Genomic DNA, 25866 nt, shown 5'->3' on the forward strand with positions numbered 1-25866 from the left:
TCCTGTGTCAAACATTTAATCTTTGAGCAGCATTTTACGTGGTATCTGGTGACGTATGCGGATCCAACAATGTCACAGCTGCACACGGTCCCCGTCGGAACAAACGATGACATGGCTCGCCTGAGCAAAACCGACCATGCACAAAGATGAACCATTTCACAACTGTAACCTACTTTGCATATTAATCACATGCGGCGATGGCAACTGCACTTTGGCAAGTTGGGGTGCGGGTATTTTAAGTGTCTTCAACCTCTGCCTTTAAAAACAAACATTCTTCACCATTGCTGGTGACGTAATCCCGCATCTTGGAAAACTGAAGGAACCCGACTTCCCCGAAGGGTGGATTCCACCCCCCTGCGGGGCGCATAAAAGACGGATTTGATGGCTGAGTCCATGGCTTTATGTTCAACGATACTTTTTTGCTTCTTCTCTGAGCTGGGTTTTGTATGTAGATGGTTGTCTGAAACATAAGAGTCAAACAATAGCATTCATCAAATCTTTAGTGTAAAATAATCTTGAGTGTAAAAAAAGAAAAACCCCAACAATGTAATTTTGGCTAAACATCTCAATGCCATAATGACTAAATTGGGGTCACACAATGCAACGAGCGAATGGCAATTGTTGATGCCGGCTCAACACCTGGCTGTCTTCCTGCTTGTCTGTGGTTCCTCATACGTCTCATTCTCTTTGCATATTTCAAGTTTACACTATGTTAAACAAACGTGGCAGGACCCTTCTAAAAACGAGTCCTGAGACTGTGAGACTGAGACTTTCCTGGGAAAACATGCATAATCATAATAACAAACTGATATCATTAGCTGGCTAACAAACAAATCACGAGTGTTTACATACTGGACTCCCCATGTAACAAAGCCAAAGAGACATGCACAGCTGTCGGAGGATTACTGTGTGACCAACACCGTGTTTCCATGATCACTGAACAGCCGAGGCCTGTGAGCTCCACCCAGACGACGCAGCTCCCTTGGTGAAGTGCGAGTTGGGCCACTCTCAGAAACAGCCATCGCATCACGATGTCCATGTGCACCATTTACCGAGTCATGGGAAGTCAGTTTCAGGACCTTGTTTTAGTTTCTAATGAAATGGCAATAGAAATACAAATTGGAATCGGTATGACCCATGCTGGAGTCCAATCTGGGCTGAGCCAAGTCTCCACCAGTGCCATGGCCTTGCCTAGTTTCACTTCCCACGATTCCTGCACACCCAACCCTACCTATCCTGTAGCCTTGTGTCCAAGTCTTAATTGGTCTAAAATCTAGGCAAGGATGGAGATAGTGGATGTTTAAATTACTTAGTATGTGTTAGGTTCATTTGGTGGGCCAGCTTTCAAAGGTATCAGCTTCACGGTGTATAACAGCTGGAGATGTGAAATATTGGGAGCATCTCCACTTGTGTGGGTGCTACACTCATGGAACTCATGTTGGGTTGGGTGTGCCAGGGTTACCTTCAGCTGGTATGGCCAGGCTAATGTTGCATCATAAGGTCCAGGGCCCAGCATGGCATACGCAGACACGTGCTCACCGCTACGACAGAGCCTCAGTCGTAACCTGTAGCCATATCGTGTGGTGAAGAAAGCTACACAGGGGATGGTGGTTGGAGAATGCAAGTTGATTTTCAGAAATGAACAGCAAACCCCCACCAAGTCGGATTTCGCATTTGGCTGCACCAGGTCGGCTAAATAATAAAATAATTACATGCAGCCTCCCGAGCTCCTTGTAGCTCCACGTGGCCCGGTCTCTCTCCATCTTTCTTAGTTTATTTCACTCCATTTTGTGTTGTTTTTTTATCTCTCAAGAGAGCACCAATACAGCTCAACTGTGGGTGCCATGCAGCACACGCACCACCATATCAATTATTTTATCAATCCCATTTCAAACTGATCCCAAGCGAGATTTGAACGCCCCCGGTGTAAACCGCTATGTCAAAAACTCATCATTGTTATTTGAAAAATGACCCGCAAATTATTCAATGTCATTGCACGTAGCAAACACCGGCCCCCCACTGCGGAAAGTTGGCAGTACTCTAATGAAAGTGTTACACTAGACAAGTGTAATAATAATAAATAATTACATGCTCAGTTATAATTTAAATACTGTAACGTTAACAGAAGCACTAACCCGGGGAGTCTATTTGTGGAGGGCGTTCAGCACCGCTCCCTGCCTCCCTAAGTCTGTTGATCACGTGTTTTATTTTCCACAAAAACATGCCATTGTAGGCAGTGTTCTCCAATTCAGCCAGTCTACGTGTTAATCCCAAGAGACTCCGTTCTGTCTCTTGGTCACTGTGCTCTACACGGGCCATCTGAAAGGAAGGGCAGAAAGACACACGGGCAGGGAGAAGAGTGACGAACAAAGTATATGTGGAGAACCAAAGAACATAGATACAATTCCAAGGTCTACACACACAACTTAGGGCTGTAATACGGCCCAGCGGTAGCACCTTTACCGCTTGTATTTGGTCATTACTACAGGCGTATTAACCATAAAGTTTTCGCTGTCTGTTTCACAGTGGACGTTTGACAATCCCTTGATGTAATTTGCCTCTGGCACACAATGACTTATTTTTTTATTACGTCACGAGATATTTCATGTCCAATGTGAAGCAGACAGCGCAGATAATTTTATGGTTAACACGCCCGCAGTAATAACTCAGGCCTACTGGATTTAAATTGCGAACCTCTACAATAAGCATCGAACGCGGTATTGCTGGGCGATACATTATGTATGTTGAACTCCTTTTGCACTGTACGTAGCCAACCGTGCTAACCGGAGGTGTGGGCGAAGTACAACAAACTAAACACAAAAAGCAGTTCTAAAGAAATTAGTTTTCAATATAGATTTAAAAGTGAGCTCCAGTGGCTTCCTAATATCGAAATAGCTTCCCAGACGGCCGCAGTATTCAATGTGTGTACGGTTAGTTAATATTGAACTGTGTTTTATACCTTAATATGTAGCTTATTTTATTCACGTCTATCTTAGCACCGCATGTAAAACTGTGAGCTTCGGCGTAAGCATCGATTTACCTGCACGCATCATCGTAACAATGTGTGCCGTGTCACCAGTGCGCACATGTGCATTGGTAGCCATTTGCGATCTCATCGGCGGATCTGAGTGGGGAGCAATGGGGGCGATGCCACCACCCCTCACCTTCTCGAAACCCTGAAAATTGGTACCTTATTGATGTTTACCAGAGAGAACACGCTGAATGTTTAACATGTGGGCTTTCGCAATCGATGTTATGTCTCAAAATAGAGGTTTTTTAGGTTAGATCGCGTAAATATATAAATGTGTCGTTAAAACACCACCCGACACAGCCAACTAGTAAGGGTTGTCACGTGAACAGAACGTGCCAATTCGTCACTAGTACAGCACACCGGTGTGTTGGAGAGCCAAGTCTCAACATTTACAATCTCAGTACGACGTTTCAGCAGTAATTACAGCTAGCTTAATCTATTATGGATATTGGTCGCAAAAGCCGACGTGTTAAACTGATGTGTTATGACTCATTATTGTTTTTTTGGGTCAGATCGCCACGTGATTAAAATGCCAATGTGTGTTGTACACCCTCTTCCACCCAACACAGGCCAATAAATTAAGTCGTCACATGAACGCGCACATTTGATTATTTATTCAGCATGACGGTGTGATGTTAAGCAAGCCGTCACATTTAAACAAACTTCAAACCAAATTGTGTACTATTGTGGACCACTCTCCAAAGTTAGTGGTGTGCTGAAGAGTTATACAGGGAGGAACAATGTTCCACACTGCCCACCAGGGATTATTTAGCTGTCTGTCTGACTGTCTGTCTGTCGTACATAAATAAATATATAATACACACAGCTCTTTGATTGGTGGAGACCTTACAAACAGCTCTTTGATTGGTGGAGACCTACTGCCGGGTACGGAGAGGGGAGGTGCCTAAGGGAGGAGGGTCAGGGGAGGGGCCTAAGGAAGGGGGGAGTCAGGAGAGGGGCCTGAGGGGGGGGGGGTTCAGGGGAGGGGCCTGAGGGGGGGGTCAGGGGAGGGGCCTAAGGATATGGGGGGGGGGGTGCTCAGGGGAGGGGCCTAACAGAAGGGGGGTTAGGGGAGGGGCCTAAGGGAAGGGGGGTCAGGGGAGGGGCCTGAGGATATGGGGGGGCGGGTGGTCAGGGGAGGGGCCTAAGGGAAAGGGGGTCAGGGGAGGGGCCTAAGGGGGAGGGGCCTAAGGGAGGGGGGGGGATAGTTAAGGGGGCTGTCTGCCTGGCTACCTAAAGTCAAGTTATCTTTTATACATACAGGTAGGAACAACAGGTTCCACACTGCCCACCAGGGATTATTTGTCTGTCTGTCGTGCACGAATGCGCTGTCCAACCAAGTTCCTACCTGCCCACTCCGAAGGAACGTGTTACAAATTGGTGCGTTTGTTCACGTGACAACTTACATTTTTCGGCTGTGTCGGATGGAGGAGGGTTTTACAACACATATTTCCATTTTACTCGTGTGGCGATCCGGCCAAAATTAATAATCCATGTCATTTATTTATTTAGTAGGGCCCATATTTAAAAAGCCTGAAATCTCAGGACTCCCCCCTCCTGCCACCCCCTCTTTCCTGTTGGGAAGTTTCTAAATCTGTCCTTCCGCACCTCCGATTAACACGGTTGGCTACGTATGATGCGAAAGAGGTTCAACGCACATACGTACATCTGCCGCCGGTGCATCTACACGTCACCGTGTGTGGGTTTGTTTACAGGTGGCCATGGCAGAGACTGTGTGCTGTGGTTCTTGCGCTCGCCACCTTGTTCTGCAGGCGAGCGGTCCCGTCTCGGTCGATGTTCCCCTGCCGCGTGGAGGCCTCCGACACGCGAACGTCTCTCTCCACACGCTTTGCGACTTCCTCCATTCGCCTGTCCATCGCGGCCAGCTGAGCCTCGGCGGCCACAAGGCGAGCTGAGACTGACGGGCACCAACACACATCATTGGGGGTTTCATTATGATGAGATTTTTATATGTATATAAAATATATATATAAAAGAGCCACCCTCCTTTGCGTCAGGGCATCTCGAAGCGCTTTACAGGTGATAAGCAACTTGCACCGCATCTAATCTCAACACATTTGAAAGGGAACCCCCAGTGGCAGCTGTCTCTGGGTGGCACAAGGTGACTGCACATAGCTTGAAAATGGGCACGAGTCGGCCAGGAAGGGTCGATGATTGCCACTGTGTCATCCCATTTTATCAATTTGTGGGATTCCTTTTTATAGATTTGGCAAGTTTAGACTATAACACTGGCACACAATGGCCTTTCGTTTCGAATATCATGAGATCCTTTACGTCCATTGAGAACCAGAGGGTATGTATTACATTTATGATGAATACACCCATCAATCCTTTCTTCAACTCACTCTCTTAAACTGGCTCCCTCCTTCAACTCCCTTCCTGTCAATTCAAACCATGAATCTGTGCAACAAGTGGCAGACGCATGACCGTTGGACCGTGTCACCATTCCTGGGTTACACCGTAAAAACAGCTGCTTGTTATGCCGTAATGCTTACCTCCTCTCTCAAACCCCTCTCCACCTCTCACGGTGCGCACATTCCGGACAGATAGTAATGATGATGGCGACAAGAATAAGGATGCGTTGGACTCGTTCTTCAACGCTTCTGCTCTTGCTTCTAAACTTTGCAGCTGTTTCAACAATTCGTCTGCTGCCAAACGACTGGTGTGCGACCATGCGTGCGGTGCCTGCATTTGCTGTTGTGCGTGGTTTCTCGTCTTTGAGAGGCAACATTGCATTTCGTCGAGAGTCGGTTTATGTGGATGCTTGATGTTGTCCGTGTGTCCCTTGATAAGCTGCTCGAATGTTTTTTTGAAGGCGTCGTAGACTATGGCGAGGTGAACTTCCACCGAGTTTTTCTCGTGATCGTGCAAACTTTCTCCGTGTCCCTGCAAAACACGAACACAACATTCAAATCTGTGTGCTGATTATGAAACCAGACGCAGAATAACATTCAGCTAATTGCATTGGCCATAGACACTTTAGCTCACACTATTATTTTACGTAAGAAATCCATGGATTACCCTTTTACCAACTGCATATTCACATGCTGCAAAACTGTACACTTGTGCAAAGGAACAAATGTAACCTTCCCCAAAATTTCGCTAAAAATTATACAGCTCAAAATAAATTCTACATTACAATTACATCAACTAAAACGCACGTCAAGATGCCATTCCAGCCAACATTCCTCTTCTGCCACCAGCTCCCAGTACAACCTCAGATCAAGTTAAGATCACACTCACCATCTGCAGGACCCTCCACCCACTCTCCCCTGCCTACCTCTCCCCTCTGATCTCACTCGACTCCTCCCACCCTCTCCTACCTCTCCCCTCTCATCTCTCATCTCACCCGCCCCCCACCGCCATCCGTGCTGTTGACTCCCTGCCCCTGTTCAAGTCCAGACTCAAGACCTTGCTTTTTTCCTTTGCCTATGTCTTCTCTCTCGCTATAAAATTCCCATTGTTCTTTAGGTTGTAATTATTTGTGGATGCTACATAAATCCAAATTGTGTGTAATAGAGTTCGTAATTGCTGAAAACTGGTCTCCATCACTCATCTGCACTTAAATTTCGATTTAAATCTTTCGTGACTGCAGGGATTCATCTTCTTGGTTCTTTCGGTAAAGTCACGTAGAAGGGAAATAATAAAATAATAAAAATAAAACATATATAGTACGGGGTAGACCCATGTGATGTAAGAGGAAAAAGTTTAGCTGGAGGCATATTATATTTTTTGCGACATAGAATTGTAATGTATGACTTACTGTTAGTAGCTCAGCTTATTGGAGAGTATATTTAGTATATTGATGATACTGATGTAGTTTATATTTTAGTTTCTTACGTGGTGGTTTAACTGCTGCAGCTCCATACTATTAACATTCCTTCCCTTTATTAATGCTAACCCTACTCCCTCCCTTTGATGCTGCTAATCCTGCATAATGCACGGGCATAATGACTTTGAAAACCCCCCGCCCACCTCCTACGCATTTCACAAGTAGTGACTAATCCCATATCTGCATTTACCATAAATATGCTAATTTCCTCTTGATATGCAAATTCCTTTATCAAGGCGCTCTTCCCCCTCCAACCCAGCTTAAATATACGCTTCCAAGCCTGGTGGTGTTCATTCAGACACTGTCTTTCCGACAGACCTGTTCTTCACCTGAGGACGGCTGCTTGCGTTGTGGCCGAAACGTCGTGAGAATTATTTTATTATGTTTACTTTTTATTATTTTATTATTTCCCTTCTACGTGACTTTACTGAAAGAACCAAGATAATCTGCACTTATTTTGCTCGCCCTGTATTTCCCTCGTATATATAACATTGATGATCTGTAACTTGCTTTATTATGACCATCACAGCTGATAGACTGAATCAAAACTAGCACCACACCTAGTCACCTTTGGCCATCATGACAAATAAAGAATTTGAGACCAGGATCACACCTCTGTGTCCCAAGCATTGTTTCTAAGCCCGATAATAAGAATTATTTGTTTTTGATAGAGTGCCCTTCATGTCGGGGCCTCTCAAGAGTGCTTTACATTTGTAGTGACTGTGTATGTGACTCTGTGGTGCCGGGCTTACGAAGGCACGGCGGATAATGTGTTGGCAATATGCGTAGCCCGCTTACTGGGTGTAGTACCAGCCCTAGCGGGGCTTGGGTGAGCACTGGTCAGCGCGGAGGCACCACGTACAGTGTGCGGTGCGGGCTCCCGGTGAGGGAGCGAGAGGGAGTGTCAGCCAGCCAGGGTTACGTTGGGGCATGATAAGCTGGTTGACCTGCCGACACGTGACCGGATGATATTGGAGAGGGGCCACCGGTGGACGGGGGCCGCTGGGCGGTCACTTGGAATAAAAGAGCTCTCGGGAACCTTCGGGGATAAAGGTCGAGAGATCTAGAAGGTGGGCGGGGCGAGGAGCGGAGCCAGCACCAGCCCGGGCGGATATAATGGGGGCCCCATGAGGGGCTCGGGGTTCTTCATGTTGCTGGTGAAGAAGATCCAAATCGGGTAAAAGAAGCCTCTAGCCACGCGGTCCGGGACCCAGCTCGTGGTCCGGGCCGGGATAGCGAACTGTGTCTAGTTCTGCCGTAGCGTGTCTAGATGGGCATTCAACACGCAAGCATAGGTTATGTTATGTTGAAGTTACTGGAATAAATAGTGTTGCTCCAAAGACAACGTCTGTGACTCAGTTGGACTCACTACACATGCGATTATCAACTTACATCAATCACACCTCATCTCAAACATTTTAAAAAGGGCAGCTGTTCCTGTGGACACAAGGTGACTCAGGATCTGGTGTACAATCGGGTATTAGTCTGTCAGTAAAGGGCAAGGTTAATCTGTAATCCCAGATGAGTAATTTAAGGGTAACTTTTGGAATTTGTATACATTTGGACCAAGATGCCGATACAACAGCATCAAGGCACCTTTGACATTCACTGTGAAGCAGACGGCGTGTATTCTTATGTTAATAAACCCGCAGTATTAACCAGGGTGGGCTTCGGACCTGAACCACAATGTCATCATGAGCCAGACATCACACAAGCCCAGTGCAACCCACCGCAGCACCCACCCTGTAGAGACAGCCGAGCGGGGAGTACGGGCAGGTGTCGCGATTCTTCATGCACCTCCGCTCCTCGTGGTGCTGCCACTGTCCACACCAAACATATTGTCATCAAGAACCTCGAACACCCAATAAATGGTCATCGCAAGGGTAGACCGTACAAGCGTGTGCACAAGCGTTTAAGGTTCAACTTTCTGGACCATTATTCTGACTAGCTGCATCTTGTCTCGATGCTTGACACAGTCTCAAGTGAATTGTCATACCTAAATGCAAAATTAGGCTGTGAAATTTGCTCTTCGACTTACCGGTGAGCTGAAAGAATAATTGGCGCGTCATTAAACTCATGTACACGTGACTATTTAATTTGTCCGTGATGGGTTGTGGAGGGTTAACGACACAAAATTTGTATAGATTACATGGCATAACTAAAAAAGTAAATTATGAATTATATTGGCTGTAAAAACATAAATTAAATTAGTAGTTAGGAAAGCATATCACTGTCAAGGGGCCACGTCAGTACCAGTGAGTTATATGTCTTTTTTAATGTTTAGGTTAATGCAAATACATTTCAGGTGTGTATGGTTCAAGCCTAATGGGACAATCACGTTGGGTCTGATCAGACCGAGTTTGACTTGAACTCATCGGGTCAAGCCTTATAAAAATCCAAATCCTTGTGGACAAGGACCTCAATGGGTCTGGATTTTAACTCATGGACAGTATCCTTTAATGCAAATGTGGACTTCTTAAAACATAAATCCCATTGTAAGTCAAGCTTGTGCTGAATAGGTTCGGGGGGGCAGAGGCAGTAGCGGGATAGGTGGCACACTTAGGTACGTCTGATGACATGGGAAGGTTATTTGTTCAATACCTAAATTCTAAAACACACGTGGGTTTTAACATAAACTAAAATCTAAATTGCCACTCCAGCCACATATCTAGCCTGTAACCATTCGGACAAAACCTAGTGTTCTACCCCTCTTGGTCAATGGAGAGACGCACTATATGATGGCTTAAATGTATTTGGCCAAAAATCACAAGATAGGATCAAGGAGCCAAGCCAATTGTTGGTACCAGATTCTGGTTGTTTTCCCACTCGTGTGTGGTTTTTTGCACCTCTGTGCGCATTACATATTCTGCAGCATTTTTTAGATTCAATTGGCATGAATTCTTTCTAGCGTTGTTCCCGCTGTGGCGCAGGGTCCGCTTTTCGGCATTGTCGTCTCCATTTGGCTCGGTCCAGGGCATCTTCAGGGGATGCGTTGACCGTCTTCATGTCTTCCTTTATTCGGTCCATCCATCGCTTCTTCGGACGTCCGCGTGGACGGCGGCCCTCTGACTCAATACGCATGGCAGTCTTGGCCACTGATGACTCTTCATTTCGCATCACATGGCCGTACCACCGAAGCCTTGCCTCAAGCATCTTGTCCGCAATGGGGGCCACACCAAGTCGCTTCCGAACGTCTTCGTTCCTGACACGATCCCATCGAGTGAGCCCGAGGCTCCATCTGAGCATCCTCATCTCCATGGTGTGGAGAGCTTGTTCGTGCACAGTTGTGGCTGGCCAGCACTCGGATCCATAGAGTGCCACCGGTCGGACGATGGTCTTGTATATTTTTCCCTTTAGCCTATCCGGCATTTTCCGATCACAGAGGACTCCGGTGACTTGCTTCCATTTCATCCACGCCGCATTGACTCGTGACCTCACATCAGTCGTGATGCTACCATCTGAGCTGATGGTGGAGCCCAGGTACTTAAAGTCCGTCACTTTCTTCAGATCTTCTCCGTCAATACTGATGGTGCCGTCGGTTTGGGGGCCACACTCCATATACTCCGTCTTTTTGATGTTGAACCTCATCCCGTTTTCGTCCAAACGTTCCTTCCACAGGCGCGTTTGTCTTTCCACTTCTCCTCTCTCTTCATCTGAGAGGAGGACGTCATCCGCGTAGAGAATTGACCATGGAAGGGGCGTGTGCAGGTCGGCAGTGATCGTGTCCATGCACAGGATAAACAGGAGTGGTGACAGGGCCGATCCTTGGTGCACTCCAACGCTGATGGGAAATGGCGGTGATATGCCCACTGCACACCTGACTGCACTGGTGACGTTCTTGTATAGGAGTTGCAGCCAATGCACGTAGGTTTCAGGGACTCCATGGGATCGAAGCGAGTGCCAGATGAGGTCGTGGGGGACCCTGTCAAATGCCTTTTCAAGGTCGAGGAACGACACGTGCACAGCTTTGTTCTTCTCTCTGTGCCTCTCCAGCAGGAGCCTCGCTGCGAATATGGCGTCCGTACTGCCACATCCTTTGACGAAGCCGCATTGGTTGGGTGATAGGGTGATGATGTTTCTAATCCACGTGTCCAAAACTCGCTCAAAGATCTTCATTGCATGACACAGGAGCCTGATTGGCCTGTAATTCGAGCATTCTGCCACGTCCCCTTTACCCTTCCAAATTGGAACCGTCGTGCTGGTCGACCAGGCTTCTGGGACCTCACTGGTGCTCGTGATGGTGCTGAAGAGCTGGGTAAGGAGGGCAGCACCCTGCCTGCCAAGGATCTTCCAGGCCTCAGCAGGGATATCGTCCGGGCCAGTCGCTTTCCCATTCTTTATTGCCAGAACATGTAAAACCTATTCTTATTATAAATAATTTATTATAATTATGTTCGGGTACTACAGATTTCTAACAGTGAAATATGTATTAAAAACATACCATGACTGTCATGTAATGATGCTTGCCATGATTGTAAAATTCAACAATACACCAGACAGGGCCAACCTTGGATTACAGCACTGTGAGATCCTTGACAGGGATTACGGATTGGGCTACTCCTCGAAGCATTCTCTCATCTGCAACTCCTCTACATCACCACAGAAATGTGTGTGTGGATTAATGTGTATGCATGTGTGTGGTGGTACAAGAAGTGAAAAAGCAGTGATTAGCATGCTGTGCTATATACCCGGCGACCCGAGTTCGATTTCTGCTCATGGCCAACATCACCTATAAATATAAATTAGTACCAGGTGCAAGGGATAAACATCAGCAATGGTGGCTGAGCTTGATGCTAGCCAAACCACCCCCTTGTGCCATGTTGGCCTTTATTCGCTCACCAACAGTACTTACCCCGACATCCTGCGAAGACATTAGAGAGATCTTTGTATGTGTGGCACCTAGCTTAGCACAGCCGCTATGGTGATGCCGCTTTGTGGCAAATTGCGGCCGTTTTATGCGCATTATATGATCGTCATTCAGTGCAGTCTGCGTTTTAATTTCATTTCACAAACCTTGTCTTCTGGTATTGCTTTCTGGCCACACAATTTGCATTCACGAGTCCTTCTGGAACAGCAGTGCAGTTGATGTTTCTGAATAATAACCAATATCAAAAACACAAATAATTAAATACAAGGTCACCTTAACTCCGTCCATTACGCTTGTTTACACAGTAGAGGGCGATGTTAATATGTGTAATCCCAATTGAGTAATTTTTAATTGAGTAACTTTCATCATTGTGATATTTTGCTAATACCAGTCACATTGTGTTTGCTTATTTTAGTTGTGGAAGGAAAACGGAGAACCGAGAGGAAACCCATTCTGAACATAGAAAGAACATACAAACTCCATGCAGAAAGGCACCCCAGTCAGGAATCAAACCCAGGCCCATCTTGCTGTGAGGCACGGGTGTTACCACGGTGCCTCCCAACTGCCCCACAGGCACATTTCCAGTACACACAGAACACCACACACCTCCACCCCCAGTTCGTAGTCATCTGTTTGGAGTCTGAATGTCTCTCCCCGTGGTCGCGTGTATTTTTCCAAGTTTTTGGAAACATGCGTTTTAGAGTATTTGGTTGCTATACATTTCCACACGATAAGTCACTTCGTTGAGCTATCATTTTTGGCCAGGTCACTTCTAAAAAAGAGCTATATAGCTCTGTAGGCCTTATCTGGTAACATAAAAATTAGTTCAATTTATAGTTTAGAATCTGCACAGTGAGCACCTGCAGCTGTCGGTAAGGCAGGAGCTGCGCACACGCGGCGCACGGCACAGGCCGCACAGAACACTCCTGGGCGACGTGACGGTGCAGTTCCGCGCGGGGCAGCAGCAAGGCACAGCCCGCCAGCAGGCACGGCACCAGCACCCAGTCACAGCGCTCCACGTGGGCCTGCGGGAAAAACATACGGCGTCACTCGCACAGGGGTGCAGAGGTGTGGGTGCGCTGTGTGTATTAGCCTGTACGTGCATGTATACTGGCCTGTGCGTGTGTACTATTGGCCTGTGCGCGTGTATGTGTACTGGCCCTGTGTGTGTGTGCGTCGCCTCAGCCTGAATTGAGTACCTAGTGCGGTGTAAAAACATTGCCACGAGGGAGACAAAGGCGGCCGGGCGTGGTGCTGGCTACCCACCCCCTTATGTGCCGTTCTGGCCTTCATAGGTGCTCGCTAACAGCACTTTCCTGAACAGTCTGTTAAGGCCATACTCGAGGATCTGTCTTTGTTTGTGTAAAGTTGCGTGTGTAATGTGTGCATGTTCCTTACATCATATTCCAGGAGCAGGCCTCTCCATTCACAGCCCTCACTCACACATCTGACCGGCAATACGCCCATCTCTCTACGCAGAGCCGCATCTGGAAAAAACTGAGTTGGGAAGTAAACCAAAAAAATGTAATTCATTAAAGTGCATTGCAAGACTAAATTATCAGCTTAAAATATCAAGTGAGCTGGTTGTGGTGGGTGCACACCTGTAATCTGCATAGGCAGCGCTACTAGACAAACAACAGCATTCGCACTCTATGAAGCAGCGTGCCACTTATTGTCATAACAGTTAACTTTTTTTTTACTTCCAACAAAGGTCATACATAGGTCATATAGGGTGGGCAGGTTGGCGGAGTGGTAACACTTGTGCCTCAATTCAAGGGTCTAGGTTTAGAATCCCAACTGGGTTGCATTTCTGTGTTGAGTTTGTATGTTCTCCCCCTGTTCTGTATGGGTTCTCCGGTTTCCTCTCATAGCTAGAATAAACCCTACAATGTAAGTGGCATTGGCCAAACATCCCCATGCTGAAAATGTATCTATAATTGACTCAATTGGGACTACACACAACATTGTACCCTACTATAAAAATTTGGCAGGACCCTCCTGAACAAGTCCTGACACTCATTGAGTCTATTTGGATAATTCAAAGTGCTCGCTAAGAGACATCACCTTCCTGTTTCTTTTCACCAGATTCACTACTACTTAATTTTCTACGCTTGTCAGTGTGTGTTGTTGAAGGTAGGAAGAGCGCAGAACAATGCATTTATTACGCCTGCTCTTTGTGCGTGTCGGTCACTCATCCAAGCATTACCCAGACTCTAACCATGCTTAGTTTCCTAGATCTGATAAGACTGGGTGCATGCAGGGTTATCTGATCGTTGGCAAATGGCGACAATGAGGGGTTTTGTTGCATGAGAGTGATGGGCGTGAGGCACATTTGTCAAAGACACAAAGAGTCACCCACGCTATTTAGTGACAGAACACTCTCCGTGGTCACTGCGTTCTCATCTTGGCAAAGTGGGCACAGCGGGTTTACGTTTTGCCTGTAAAGAGATGCACACAAAACACAATCAAATGGGTATATGTGTACTAGTACACTTTAGAACGATACTGTCTTTTTAACATGTAGGCATTAGCGTACCAATATTATCCAGAGATAGAGGTGTTTTTTGGTTTAGATCATGTAAAAAAATAGATATCCATTGTAATTTATGCAAATACATTAACCCCCCTTCTGGGTTTTGCACCTGATTGGGTCACAAGTGACGGCATCACATGTATCTCTCTATTTTAGACTGAAACAAAAGGATGTCTCCACAACTCTGGCTGTTGCCTGATGAGGGTGGTAGTTATGACCGGCGAAACATCGTATAGTCATACCTCGGTATACGACCGATTTGGAATACGTCAAATTTGGTATACGTCGTGTTTTGACGATAAAAAATGTCTTGGGATACGACGTCTTGCTTGGGATACGACGCGCTTGCTAGAACTTGTATGGGTCAGGATGAGTCACCGCGTACCCGTGTATACCCCGTTCACGACTGAAACAAAGCGCCGCTCCTCAGTCTGCCTGTAGATCTCGTTCAGTGCACAACCCTTGCTATAACTCTATGTGAATTTTCACTTGTTTTTTTGTCATTTTAACTCCTCTCAGCAAGGTAAAGTGACGTAATTTTTTTTTCAAATTTTTTCTATTTATTTATGCATTTATTTTAATTTATGTATGTATTTTAGTCATAAGTCGTGTCTAAATAATTTAATACAACCCCATTAATGTATAATATGCCATATAAAATAGAATTTTTTATACTCTGGAACGGATTATTTCCTTTCCCTTTATTTCTTATGGGAAAAATTTGTTTGGTATACGTCATTTTCGGTAACAGGACCCTGCGGGGTGGGCTGGTAGGAATAATACTTAGTACTGGTACAGGGATATCGACCGGGTATAGAGGAGTTAAAGAAAAAATTACTGTACTCTAGTGTAACGTTAATTAAAAGTGTTTGTTTTGACAAGAAACGCTTAGCGAAGCCTTCTGCACTAGGCCTCGCGAAGCCTGCCGCACTAGGCCTCACGAAGCCTGCTGCACTAGGCCTCGTGAAGCCTTCTCTGCAGTAGACTTAGCGAAGCCTTCTGCACTAGGCCTCGCGAAGCCTGCCGCACTAGGCCTCGCAAAGCCTGCTGCACTAGGCCTCGCGAAGCCTTCTCTGCAGTAGATTTAGCGAAGCCTTCTGCACTAGGCCTCGCGAAGCCTGCCGCACTAGGCCTCGCGAAGCCTGCCGCACTAGGCTTCGCGAAGTCTTCTCTGCAGTAGACTTAGCGAAGCCTTCTGCACTAGGCCTCGCGAAGCCTGCCGCACTAGACCTCGCGAAGCCTGCTGCACTAGGCCTCGCGAAGCCTTCTCTGCAGTAGACTTAGCGAAGCCTTCTGCACTAGGCCTCGCGAAGCCGCGCTTTTCGTGCACAAATAAGGCGATTAAATGTATCTCGTCTCTGTGTTAATAAGCCTGCCGCACTAGGCCTCGCGAAGCCTGCCGCACTAGGCCTCGCGCCGTGCTTTTCGTGCACAAATAAGGCGATTAAATGTATCTCGTCTCTGTGTTAATAAATGTATCTTGTCTCTGTGTTAAAAAAACGTGCTGCGTTTCAGTAAAGTAATTAAAAAAAAAAACGTGCTGCGTTTCAGTAAAGTAAATTTGAAGCGAAGTTTAAAGTTTCGCCGTGAGGCGCCGGAAGCGACGGCCATCTTGTTTAGTTGACAGATCGCAGGGGGAGCGGGCGGCCATCTTGTCGGACAGGGTCATGCCAAGTGTTTGCAGTAGGGGGCGATGTTGATACACGGACGGACGGACGGACGGACACATTAATCTATTGGTGGTCTGGTCCACTTCGTTCCTACCAGTATAAGTCCTACCTTCTGGAACGAATTAACGACGTATACCAAGGTACCACTGGACTTGAATTGTAAATGTTGTGGGTTTATTCTCCAACACACCGGTGTGCTGAACTAATAACGAATTGGCATGTTTTGTTTACGTGACAAACCTTACTAATTGGCTGTGTCGAGTGGTGGCGGGTTTAACAACAGATTTATATTTACATGATCTAACCCAAAAAAAAACCTCTATTTTGAATACTGTCTTTCAAATGAAATAATTTACACATTTCGCATTTGTGCCATTCTTATAGTGCTTCACAATCAGTCTGCAGTAGTTTCAGAGCGGGAGGCAGTGTTGCTCTGTGTAATCCCACTTGAGTGATTTTCCAGGTAATTTTTTTAATTCATGAACTTTGGATCGTGACTGACACACAATGGCCTACTTGTTTCAAATTACGTCACATGATCTTTAACATTCACTGTGCAGCAGAGTGCACATATATTATGGCGAGTACACCCCCAGTAATAACTAAGACGGCCTGCCACATTAGAACTGCGAGCCTCTGCAACAAGCAGCAAACACGCTACGCTAGGCCATGTCGCTGCCCTACTCTGTCAAATAGGTTTTATAAGTCAAGGTAAGCAACGTGATTACTAATGGATAGGAATAAAATGCGACTTTTGGAAATGTGTTTACAGTCCTCAAACAGGTATACGCATACATAGAATCCACCGACTCAAAACAACCCACACTAAATCCCATGCAGGTCTTTTGAATGTTTGAGTCCTTTCTCAATCGACCGCTGGATGATGGCCACCCCAAGTTGTGTTGGTTGTGGGATTGTTTTACCATACCTCCCCAGTCTGATAGTGCGAGTTGTTGAAGGGGTAGGTGCCCAGGGCTAGTTATCACTTGCTATGCATGTTGACTGTGAACAGGAATCGAATCTAAGGCTAAAATAGTGCAAATATTCATATTGGTTTAAAAGATAATTTACGTGAATTTGAGGGGGCACTGCTGTGGCGAGATGTTAAATACCCCACACGGTATACGGGAGGTCGTGGGTTCGATCCCAACCCTGACGCCTACTGTATATTTGGAGATTTTTAACTGGGTCCTCCGGTTTTTTGCTCCATATTGAGAAACATACGCATAGAGTATTTGGCTGCTATACTTTTTCAAATGATAAGCCACTGAGCTATCATTAGTGACAGCCAGGTCGCTTATGAAAAATAGCTACTGTATATAGCTCAGTGGGCCTTATCTGGTAATATAAAAAGTAGTTGTGTGCCTGCGACCAAAATCCAGCGTGCTAACCCACCTGTTTGTACCACATTTTACATTTCACCGAGTTTCCAAGGTTGTGGATAAGGAAAAGACCCCCGTATAGCCTTAACAGATTGTTGGGGCAAGTGCTGTTAGCGAGCACCTATGAAGGCTGGAATGGCACATGAGGGGGTGGGTTGCCAGTACCACGCCCGACTGCCTTTGTCTCCCCAGTGGCGATGTTTACACACTGCACCAGGTACTCATCTGAGGCCGTGTCGACCTAGGTGGAGGCCCTGGACCGGTTCCAAAAATAGCCGCTGGTGTTGGCCGTGAGCGGAAATCGAACTCGAGTCGCCGCTACACTACTGCTCCCCACAGTAGCATACAGACGCACACCAGTATTGATATACCCTTAGCAGTGCCTACCTTATTACAGACCAATTCAGACCTTGTTGGTCACAACGTGTCTCAACTTTCATCGTACAAAGTCCCATCACCAATAGACAAAAACATGTTCCTGTATTGAAACGGCTACACGCCGTATGGACCTCAAAACTATATTTCCCTGTACAAGAATATGGGGTAAACCGTGTGGATTGAGACGCATCGATGTTACTGACGTGATCAAGCGAGCTATGCAGGGCCTGCAGAAGCGGTGTCCGCAGTGGGTCTGCACGGCGTCGCGGAGGAGGCCCTCGCAGGAGCCGCACGCGAACCGCGCGGCCGCTCCAGGCGCGCCCCCGCCGGGGCGAGCGAGCAGGGCGCGAGGGTAGCCGCACATCGCTCGCTCGCCTGGGCTCCTGCCCTCGGCCATGCCGTGCGCATCCTAGAATGGGGAGGGGGAAAAAACCACGTGAAAGGGTGAAACGTCGTCGTCGACGTCCTTCTACACCGGTTGTTGTTCACCAGAGGTGCGCGTCACCCTGGGAAGTGCTTCTTGTGAACTGTTACAGATAATAGGATTGTTATTTTTGACTTCACAAAACACCACGTGTGTGGTTTTTAATGTACATTGAAAAAACAAACTATTTAGACCGCATTCGTGCCTCTCACCAACAGAGCTGGCTGACTGAATCAGCAGATTGCTGGCACGGGTTTACTGATGCTGGAGAGTCTCCAAACATGTTGGGGGAGCCACCCTTCTACATTGCACCAATCCGCATGATATCAAATATTGACACCTCCGATGAGCACGGGTGGCTACGTGTAGCCTGTGACAGGCTATTTGGGGCAAGTGCTGTTATCGAGCAGCACCTGTGAAGGCCGGCATGGCACACGAGGGGGTGGGTGGCCGGCATCACGCCGGGCCGCCTTTGTCTCCCCAGTGGCGATGTTTACTACACACCGCATCAGGTACTCATTTGAGGCTGAGTCGACCAGGGGAAGAGGCCCACGACTGGTTCGGATAATCGTGACCGGTGTTGGCCGTGAGCAGGAATCGTCGGGTTCGTAGCGCAACGCGCTGCTGCTCCACCACCGCTCCCCGTTCAACAAAGACACAGAGACACTCACAGACGATCAATACGTTAACTCGAGCGAATTTTGGACAGCAGTGGCCCTCCACGGCCGCGCACGGGACTCGCAATTCCAGACGACGTCGCCGGCTCCATCTCCCGGCGCGGCAGCTGAGACCACCACCCCCCCCCAACACCACCCCCCCACCATCACCCCACCCCCCGAAACCACCACCCCCCCCCACCACCCACCACCACCCCCCCACTCCCCCCACCACCCCCCCACCACCACCACCCCCCCCCACTCCCCCCACCACCACCCCCCCCCACTCCCCCCACCACCACCCCCCCCCACTCCCCCCACCACCCCCACCACCACTCCCCCCACCACCACCCCCCCCCCCACTCCCCCCACCACCACCCCCCCCCCCCACTCCCCCCCACCACCCCCACCACCACTCCCCCCACCACCACCCCCCCACTCCCCCCACCACCACCCCCCCCCCACTCCCCCCACCACCACCACCCCCCCCCACTCCCCCCACCACCACCATACAGCGGGTAGAGGTGGCAGGACGCGTGCGGTCTGCCACCGATACTCGCGTGTCCATCGGCGTATTCGTTACCGAGTATCCACTGGTGAACCGTCCCAGATTCCCTCAACCCCGCGCCGCTGTCGGAGCCGGTAACAGGTTCTCTAAACGGTTACCGGTTCTTCCAAACAGTTACCGGTTTTCGCGGCAGGTTTTTTATTATCTCGGACCCCCGACAGGAGCGCTCGGGCACGGACCCCGGAAGCGGAAGCCGCGAGGCGGCGCCCACGTGGCCCGGCAGGAGCTGCAGCAGCGGAGGGTCGCGGTCTCTCCACTGCTGGATGGAGTCCGCCTCCCACACGTCTCGCCGCCTCCTGGCAGCTGCGTCCATGGCTGAGCTTCACCTCCGTTTCCCAACCTTTGGCTGCCGCTTCGTCGCTGCGTCTCGGCCACCGTCCGAGGCGTGAGGCGACCTCTGCGCTCCGACTCGAATCCACGACTCGCTCGTTCGCATTGCCTGCCTCGGCACGGCTCTAGGCGTCCGTCTCTCTCTCTCTCTACAGCAAGGGTCTTCGTTGCAAGGCCCGCGAGCCACTGGCGGCCCCTGGTGGCCTTTAGTGGGGCCCCCGACAATATTCAGCACGTGAAAAACACCACCCCATCATCATCATCCTGCTGCTGCTGTCAAACCCCAACAATGGTTTCAAATGTGGTGGTGAAAGTGGCCGCCCTCAGAGCATGAGTGAAGAACACCGCTCTCGACTGCGCATTTCTCAGCAGTGCTGGGACCATTGGTCGAGTCTTCGACTACAGATTGCAATCAAAGTTTTATTTTTTTTACGGTCGATTGCTCGGGGCCCCTCGAAGATGAATAATGTTCGTCACCATTTAAGTATTTTCTTAGGCCTAGCGTAACATGGTTGGCGACGTCACCAATCCCCGCCCAGCACCTCCCGTCCAGCGGCACGCGGGAACTGTGAATGTGCGCAGGGCCTAAGTGCATTATTTACAAAACGGGACAAAAGCGAGGGTCGAGGGGACCCGGGGCAGCAACCCTTACTAATTGGCTGTATCGGGTGGTGGTGGGTTTAACGACACGTTTACGCGATCTAAACAAAAACAACTATTATAACATGGTGCGACAGAAAAGTTACCATTTTATGGGATTTACTTAAAGTTACCATAGTATTGAGTTAAAAGCAGTTCCCATGGTATGACTAACTCGGTCAAGGGGCGAGTGTATTCGAGTGTGAAGTGTGCACGCTCGCCTCGTGAACACTGCTGCCGCAAGCGGCGTGGTCAGCGCGAGGAGCGAGTGAAACGGGAACAGACAGCCGGGTGAACGTGTGACTCGTGAACTCTGGTGCCGCAAGCGAGAACAGACAACCGGGTGAACGTGTGACTCGTGAACTCTGGTGCCGCAAGCGAGAACAGACAACCGGGTGAACGTGTGACTCGTGAACACTGGTGCCGCAAGCGAGAACAGACAACCGGGTGAACGTGTGACTCGTGAACACTGGTGCCGCAAGCGAGAACAGACAACCGGGTGAACGTGTGACTCGTGAACACTGGTGCCGCAAGCGAGAACAGACAACCGGGTGAACGTGTGACTCGTGAACACTGGTGCCGCAAGCGAGAACAGACAACCGGGTGAACGTGTGACTCGTGAACACTGGTGCCGCAAGCGAGAACAGACAACCGGGTGAACGTGTGACTCGTGAACACTGGTGCCGCAAGCGAGAACAGACAACCGGGTGAACGTGTGACTCGTGAACACTGGTGCCGCAAGCGAGAACAGACAACCGGGTGAACGTGTGACTCGTGAACACTGGTGCCGCAAGCGAGAACAGACAACCGGGTGAACGTGTGACTCGTGAACACTGGTGCCGCAAGCGAGAACAGACAACCGGGTGAACGTGTGACTCGTGAACACTGGTGCCGCAAGCGAGAACAGACAACCGGGTGAACGTGTGACTCGTGAACACTGGTGCCGCAAGCGAGAACAGACAACCGGGTGAACGTGTGACTCGTGAACACTGGTGCCGCAAGCAAGAACAGGCAACCGGGTGAACGTGTGACTCGTGAACACTGGTGCCGCAAGCAAGAACAGGCAACCGGGTGAACGTGTGACTCGTGAACACTGGTGCCGCAAGCGAGAACAGACAACCGGGTGAACGTGTGACTCGTGAACACTGGTGCCGCAAGCAAGAACAGGCAACCGGGTGAACGTGTGACTCGTGAACACTGGTGCCGCAAGCGAGAACAGACAACCGGGTGAACGTGTGACTCGTGAACCAGGGGGCAAGGGCTCTGTTAGGCGCGCTGTCACAGGATACAATTAATCCGTGACAAAATGATAAATTATGGTCAAGTTCGGCTATGATATTTTGAAAGCATGTGCCTGTTAGAGCATTGATCAAGCTTTGTATCGTATATGTAGGGCTGTTACAGAAGGGCTGTTTGTGTAGGGCTGTTTGCATAGGGGCTAACGGATAACAAACACAGTGGGCGGGGACTCCGTGAGCACACGGGGTGGTGCCCGCAACGACGTCCGTACTGGACGGCGTGAGGGGGGTTTCGATCCTCTAGGGGGGTATAAAAAGGGTTGAGCCAGAGAGCTCGGGGCTCAGTCTTAGTGTAGTTAAGGGAAGAGAGAAGACCGGCCAGATAGGCCCTGGACTCCCCCTGGGACGCCGCCCTTGTAAGGGCAGTGCAGGCTGGAGCCAGTGGCGTGGTCCCGGAACCAGAGTCAGACCTCTGGGATTCCGGGTACCGTAGCCCGACTGACCAGTGTCGGGCCAGACAGCCTCCCCTAGCCCGTTAGCGGAGGACTCGGCTAGGAAGGCTAGCTAGGGGTGAATTCCCAGTTGTACGGGTGAGGGGGCCGATACATCCCTCCAGTATTGTAAGACATTGTGCAAATAAATACGTGTGCCTTACCCCGTTGTCCACGCGTCTTCAAGAACACTTCATCTGGCGTCAGAAGAACCAAGAACATGGACACGCGCCAAACAGCTCGAGCCAGGGAACAGCAAACGGAAGACGCCGCCGAAATTGTCGAGCCCGAGATGGCTCAACAAGACGACGTGCAGCCGGGGCCGGACGCGTTCTTGCCGGAGCGTCGCCATGAAGAGGAGCAGCGGACAGACCACCTGAGGCTGGCTCACGAGAGGCTGGCGGAACTGCTCTACGCCGCTGCCGCTACGCTGGAGAACATCACACGGCTGGGGGCTGGTGGTCCACCGCGGGGCGAGGGGAACCGGCGTCCGGAGCGCCTTCCCGCCATTTCTGAAGATTCAAATTTTGAATTTCCCGCCATCGACGCGGCGACCGCTAGGGGCGTGGCCAACCTCAACCTGGGGTCCGACATCGGCCGCGCTGGGGCTGCCGCATCAACGACGGAGGAGGGCGCGTCATCAAAGCTGCGACAGGCGATGCCATCTGCCGTTCGCGCCGAGACGCAGCCGGGTCGGGGAGACAGCAGCCCACGGGACTCCACGGCAACTGCTGCGCTGCATCAAAGGCTGCCCCCGCTTAAAGAATTCGTGGGCGCAGAGGGCGACTGGAGCGGCTTCCGAAGACGCTTCCTCGCCCACCAAGAAATGGCTAAATGGACAGACGCAGAAGCTCTCAGCGCCCTGCCGGCGCTCCTGGACGGCGACGCGCTTGCCGCCCTAACATCGGCACCGAAGGAAAGGCGCTCTACGTTACCAATGGCGCTGCAGCTGCTGGGAGGGGTCTACGGACCATCGGCGGAATGCAGACAGGAGTTCTACGACCGCAAGCGGGGAGAAAAGGAGTCGCCCCTGGCGTACCGAACGAGCCTCCTGGCGATGGCCAAGTCGGCCTTCCCCCGTATGGATGACGACGGCATCGACGCTATGGTGACGGAGAAAATACTCCTCCTGGCTGACGATCTTGACATCGCTGTCGTCGCACAGGAGGACGCGGAAATGACATCGCTCCAGGCGGCGTGGCTCCTCCACGCAAACCTCCTGTCGCTCCGGCGAAAAGCCAGCAGGGCATCGGCGGGGCGTGCGGTGGCTGCAGCCACCCTTCCGACGGAGGAACTCTACGCCGTCGACCACCGACGGCAACAGGCGACGAGTGCACGGCCGGGCCAGGACGGGTCGGGCCGTTCCGACCATTCGTCACCTCCGACGTCGCTCCCGCGGTGCTTTAACTGCGGCGTCCGGGGCCACGTCGCCTCGGGGTGCCGCTCTCCTCGTCAGCGCGGGACGACACCTCACCGGGACGACGGGCCTCATCCCAAGCTCCACCATCAAAAACCGGCGAGTCGCGGCACCCCACACGTTTGGCCCACACACACACCCGTCACGCACTCAAACTCCGCGACGAGAGGGGGGCCGGTATCACGCACCATCGCACCATCACGCACCACTCCGGGTACCCATATCGAACCCGGCCAGTGGTCCGTGCTGGCCGATCGTGTGGTTGCCGCATCGTCGGGGTCGTCGGCCGTTGTGGGGTATATCGACGGGGTTGAAGTGCGCATCCTGGTCGATACGGGAGCATCGGCGACTATTATTTCGGAATTAATTTATAATATTCTCCCTGTCCGGAGTCGTCCCTTGATGCCAGTTAACATACCATTCTATGCGGCTAACGGGGGCTCACTTGGCATCATCGGACAAATTCGTGCCCAAATTTGTATCGGGGAAATAAAATTGTCTGGGCCGATTTTTGTTTCTTCCTCGCTGGCGGTTCCGTGCCTGCTGGGGACGGACTTCCTGGCCAAAATGCCGATTGTAATTTTGATCGACCAGGGGTGCATAGAGCTTCCATCGGGCAGACGCATGGCGTTTCTGCCATCGCCGGTTGCGACTCGGACGGCGTTCGCGACGGTGCCGGCGCTCGTGGAAAGAACGGTACGCGTTCCTCCGGGGACGCAAATGCTGGTACCCTTGAAACTTCGGCGGCCCCTCGTTAAGGGTGCTGGGGCACAAGGGGTACTGTTGGGACCGTCTAGGGCCGGGGTTAGTGGACCTGACTTACTACCGGCCCAGACCATAGTGAGAGGGGATGGTGAACCCTTCATCGCGGTCCTAAATGTGGGCTCGCGGACGGTGGTGATCCCACAGGGGACCGTGCTTGCTCACGCAACGCCGGTGCCGTGTGAGGAACCCGCCGTAAATTGCGTCAACACTGTCCCTGCGTCGCGACCGCATTCGGACAGCGATGAAGGGTGGCTCGAGGCGCTTTGTGCGGGATCGACGGACCTGTCCGATTCAGAGCGTCAACAACTTAAAACATTACTGCGAGAATTTTCCGACGTTTTTAGTCGAAATAAATATGATTTGGGTTGCACTCACTTGCTGCGTCACCATATTGACACGGGTGACAGCGCGCCAATTCGCCAAAATCCGTTTCGGTTGAGTCCCGCCGAAAAGGACCATGTCAAATCGGCTGTTGATGACATGTTGGCCGCGGACATCATTTCTCCTTCCACCAGCCCTTGGGGAGCGCCGATCGTCCTGGTTAAAAAGCAGGACGGTTCGTTGCGGTTTTGCGTTGACTTCCGGCGTCTTAATAAAATTTCGGTTGCCGACGCATACCCGCTCCCTCGGATGGATGAATCGCTTGACGCCTTGGCGGGAGCGCGATTCTTTTCCACACTCGATTTACTTTCGGGATTCTGGCAGCTTCCTCTGGATGATGAGTCAAAGCCTAAAACTGCTTTTCGTACACCGCACGGCTTGTTTCGATTCAACCGGTTGCCGATGGGCTTACACTCAGCGCCGGCAACTTTCCAGCGTTTAATGGAATTGGTTTTGGCTGGACTGCAATGGGAGTCGTGCCTCATTTATTTGGATGACGTTATCGTCTTTGGAAAAACCTTTGATGAACATCTCCAGAGGTTGCGGGCGGTTTTCCTAAAGATGCGGGCTGCTAATTTGAAATTCAAGCCCCAAAAATGCCATTTGTTGCGTGATTCGGTGCGTTATTTGGGGCACATCGTGGGACGCTCAGGTATTGCTACCGATCCCGCCAAAAGGCCGTGTGTCAGCTCCTGGCCGACTCCCACCTCGGTGGGAGAGGTCAGGAGTTTCATTGGGTTCGCGTCGTATTATCGACGGTTTGTTGCTGATTTTGCGACAATTGCTAAACCCCTGCACGCTTTAACATCTAAAGGGGTTCGGTTCCACTGGGGTCAAGAGGAGGAGGCTGCGTTCCGCTCCCTTCGGGACGCCCTGGTGAAAGCCCCTCCCTTGATCTACCCTGATTTTTCGAAGCTCTTTTTGCTCGACACCGATGCGAGCAACACGGGTATTGGGGGTGTGCTTTCCCAGGTGGTTGATGGCGTTGAACGGGTGGTCGCATACGGTAGTCGGGTGTTGTCTCCTGCGGAGCAGAGATATTGTGTCACCCGTAGAGAACTGTTGGCAATTGTTTTTTTCATCCAACAGTATCGCCCATATCTGTACGGTCGGCATTTCACCGTCCGCACAGATCATGCGGCACTACAGTATGCCCTGCGGGTTCAACAACCATCGGGACAGTTGTCTCGATGGTTGGAGGTTCTCCAGGATTTTGATTTTGAGACCACTTACCGTAAGGGCG

General features: G+C 50.2%; 1 protein-coding gene across 5 annotated transcripts; it reads right to left on the bottom strand.

The window, feature by feature from the left end:
* On the bottom strand, nucleotides 1–19827 carry LOC133349566 (TNF receptor-associated factor 2-like). 5 transcript variants are annotated; one of them, XM_061563133.1, is made up of 12 exons: nucleotides 19481–19820; nucleotides 17918–18123; nucleotides 14111–14189; nucleotides 13150–13248; nucleotides 12612–12776; nucleotides 11898–11975; nucleotides 8615–8704; nucleotides 5548–5938; nucleotides 4792–4949; nucleotides 2136–2319; nucleotides 1463–1593; nucleotides 1–460 (listed from the first exon to the last, which is right to left on the bottom strand). In XM_061563133.1, the coding sequence occupies exons 1-12, from the start codon at nucleotides 19673–19675 to the stop codon at nucleotides 236–238; spliced, it is 2001 nt and encodes a 666-aa protein (XP_061419117.1). In that variant the 5' UTR covers nucleotides 19676–19820; the 3' UTR covers nucleotides 1–235. The 5 variants fall into 5 exon arrangements, 4 of the variants coding, with proteins under 4 accessions (XP_061419117.1, XP_061419118.1, XP_061419120.1 ...); XM_061563134.1 differs by having other exon boundaries at nucleotides 8627–8704; nucleotides 19481–19818; XM_061563136.1 differs by having other exon boundaries at nucleotides 19378–19536.
* Between the last annotated feature and the right edge of the window lie 6039 nt (nucleotides 19828–25866).

Source organism: Lethenteron reissneri, chromosome 30, assembly GCF_015708825.2.
Source record: "Lethenteron reissneri isolate LAM-NWPU_2019-01 chromosome 30, ASM1570882v1, whole genome shotgun sequence".
Taxonomy (NCBI): domain Eukaryota; kingdom Metazoa; phylum Chordata; class Hyperoartia; order Petromyzontiformes; family Petromyzontidae; genus Lethenteron; species Lethenteron reissneri.

Coding starts and splice junctions, on each gene's coding strand:
- LOC133349566 (XM_061563133.1), bottom strand. CDS start 19,675: ATGGACGCAGCTGCCAGGAGGCGGCGAGACGTGTGGGAGGCGGACTCC. Junction 8,705..11,897: donor AAGCAATACCAGAAGACAAG/GTTTGTGAAATG, acceptor TGGTGTGGACAG/TGGCAGCACCACGAGGAGCG. Junction 461..1,462: donor CCTGGCCATACCAGCTGAAG/GTAACCCTGGCA, acceptor CTTATGTTTCAG/ACAACCATCTACATACAAAA.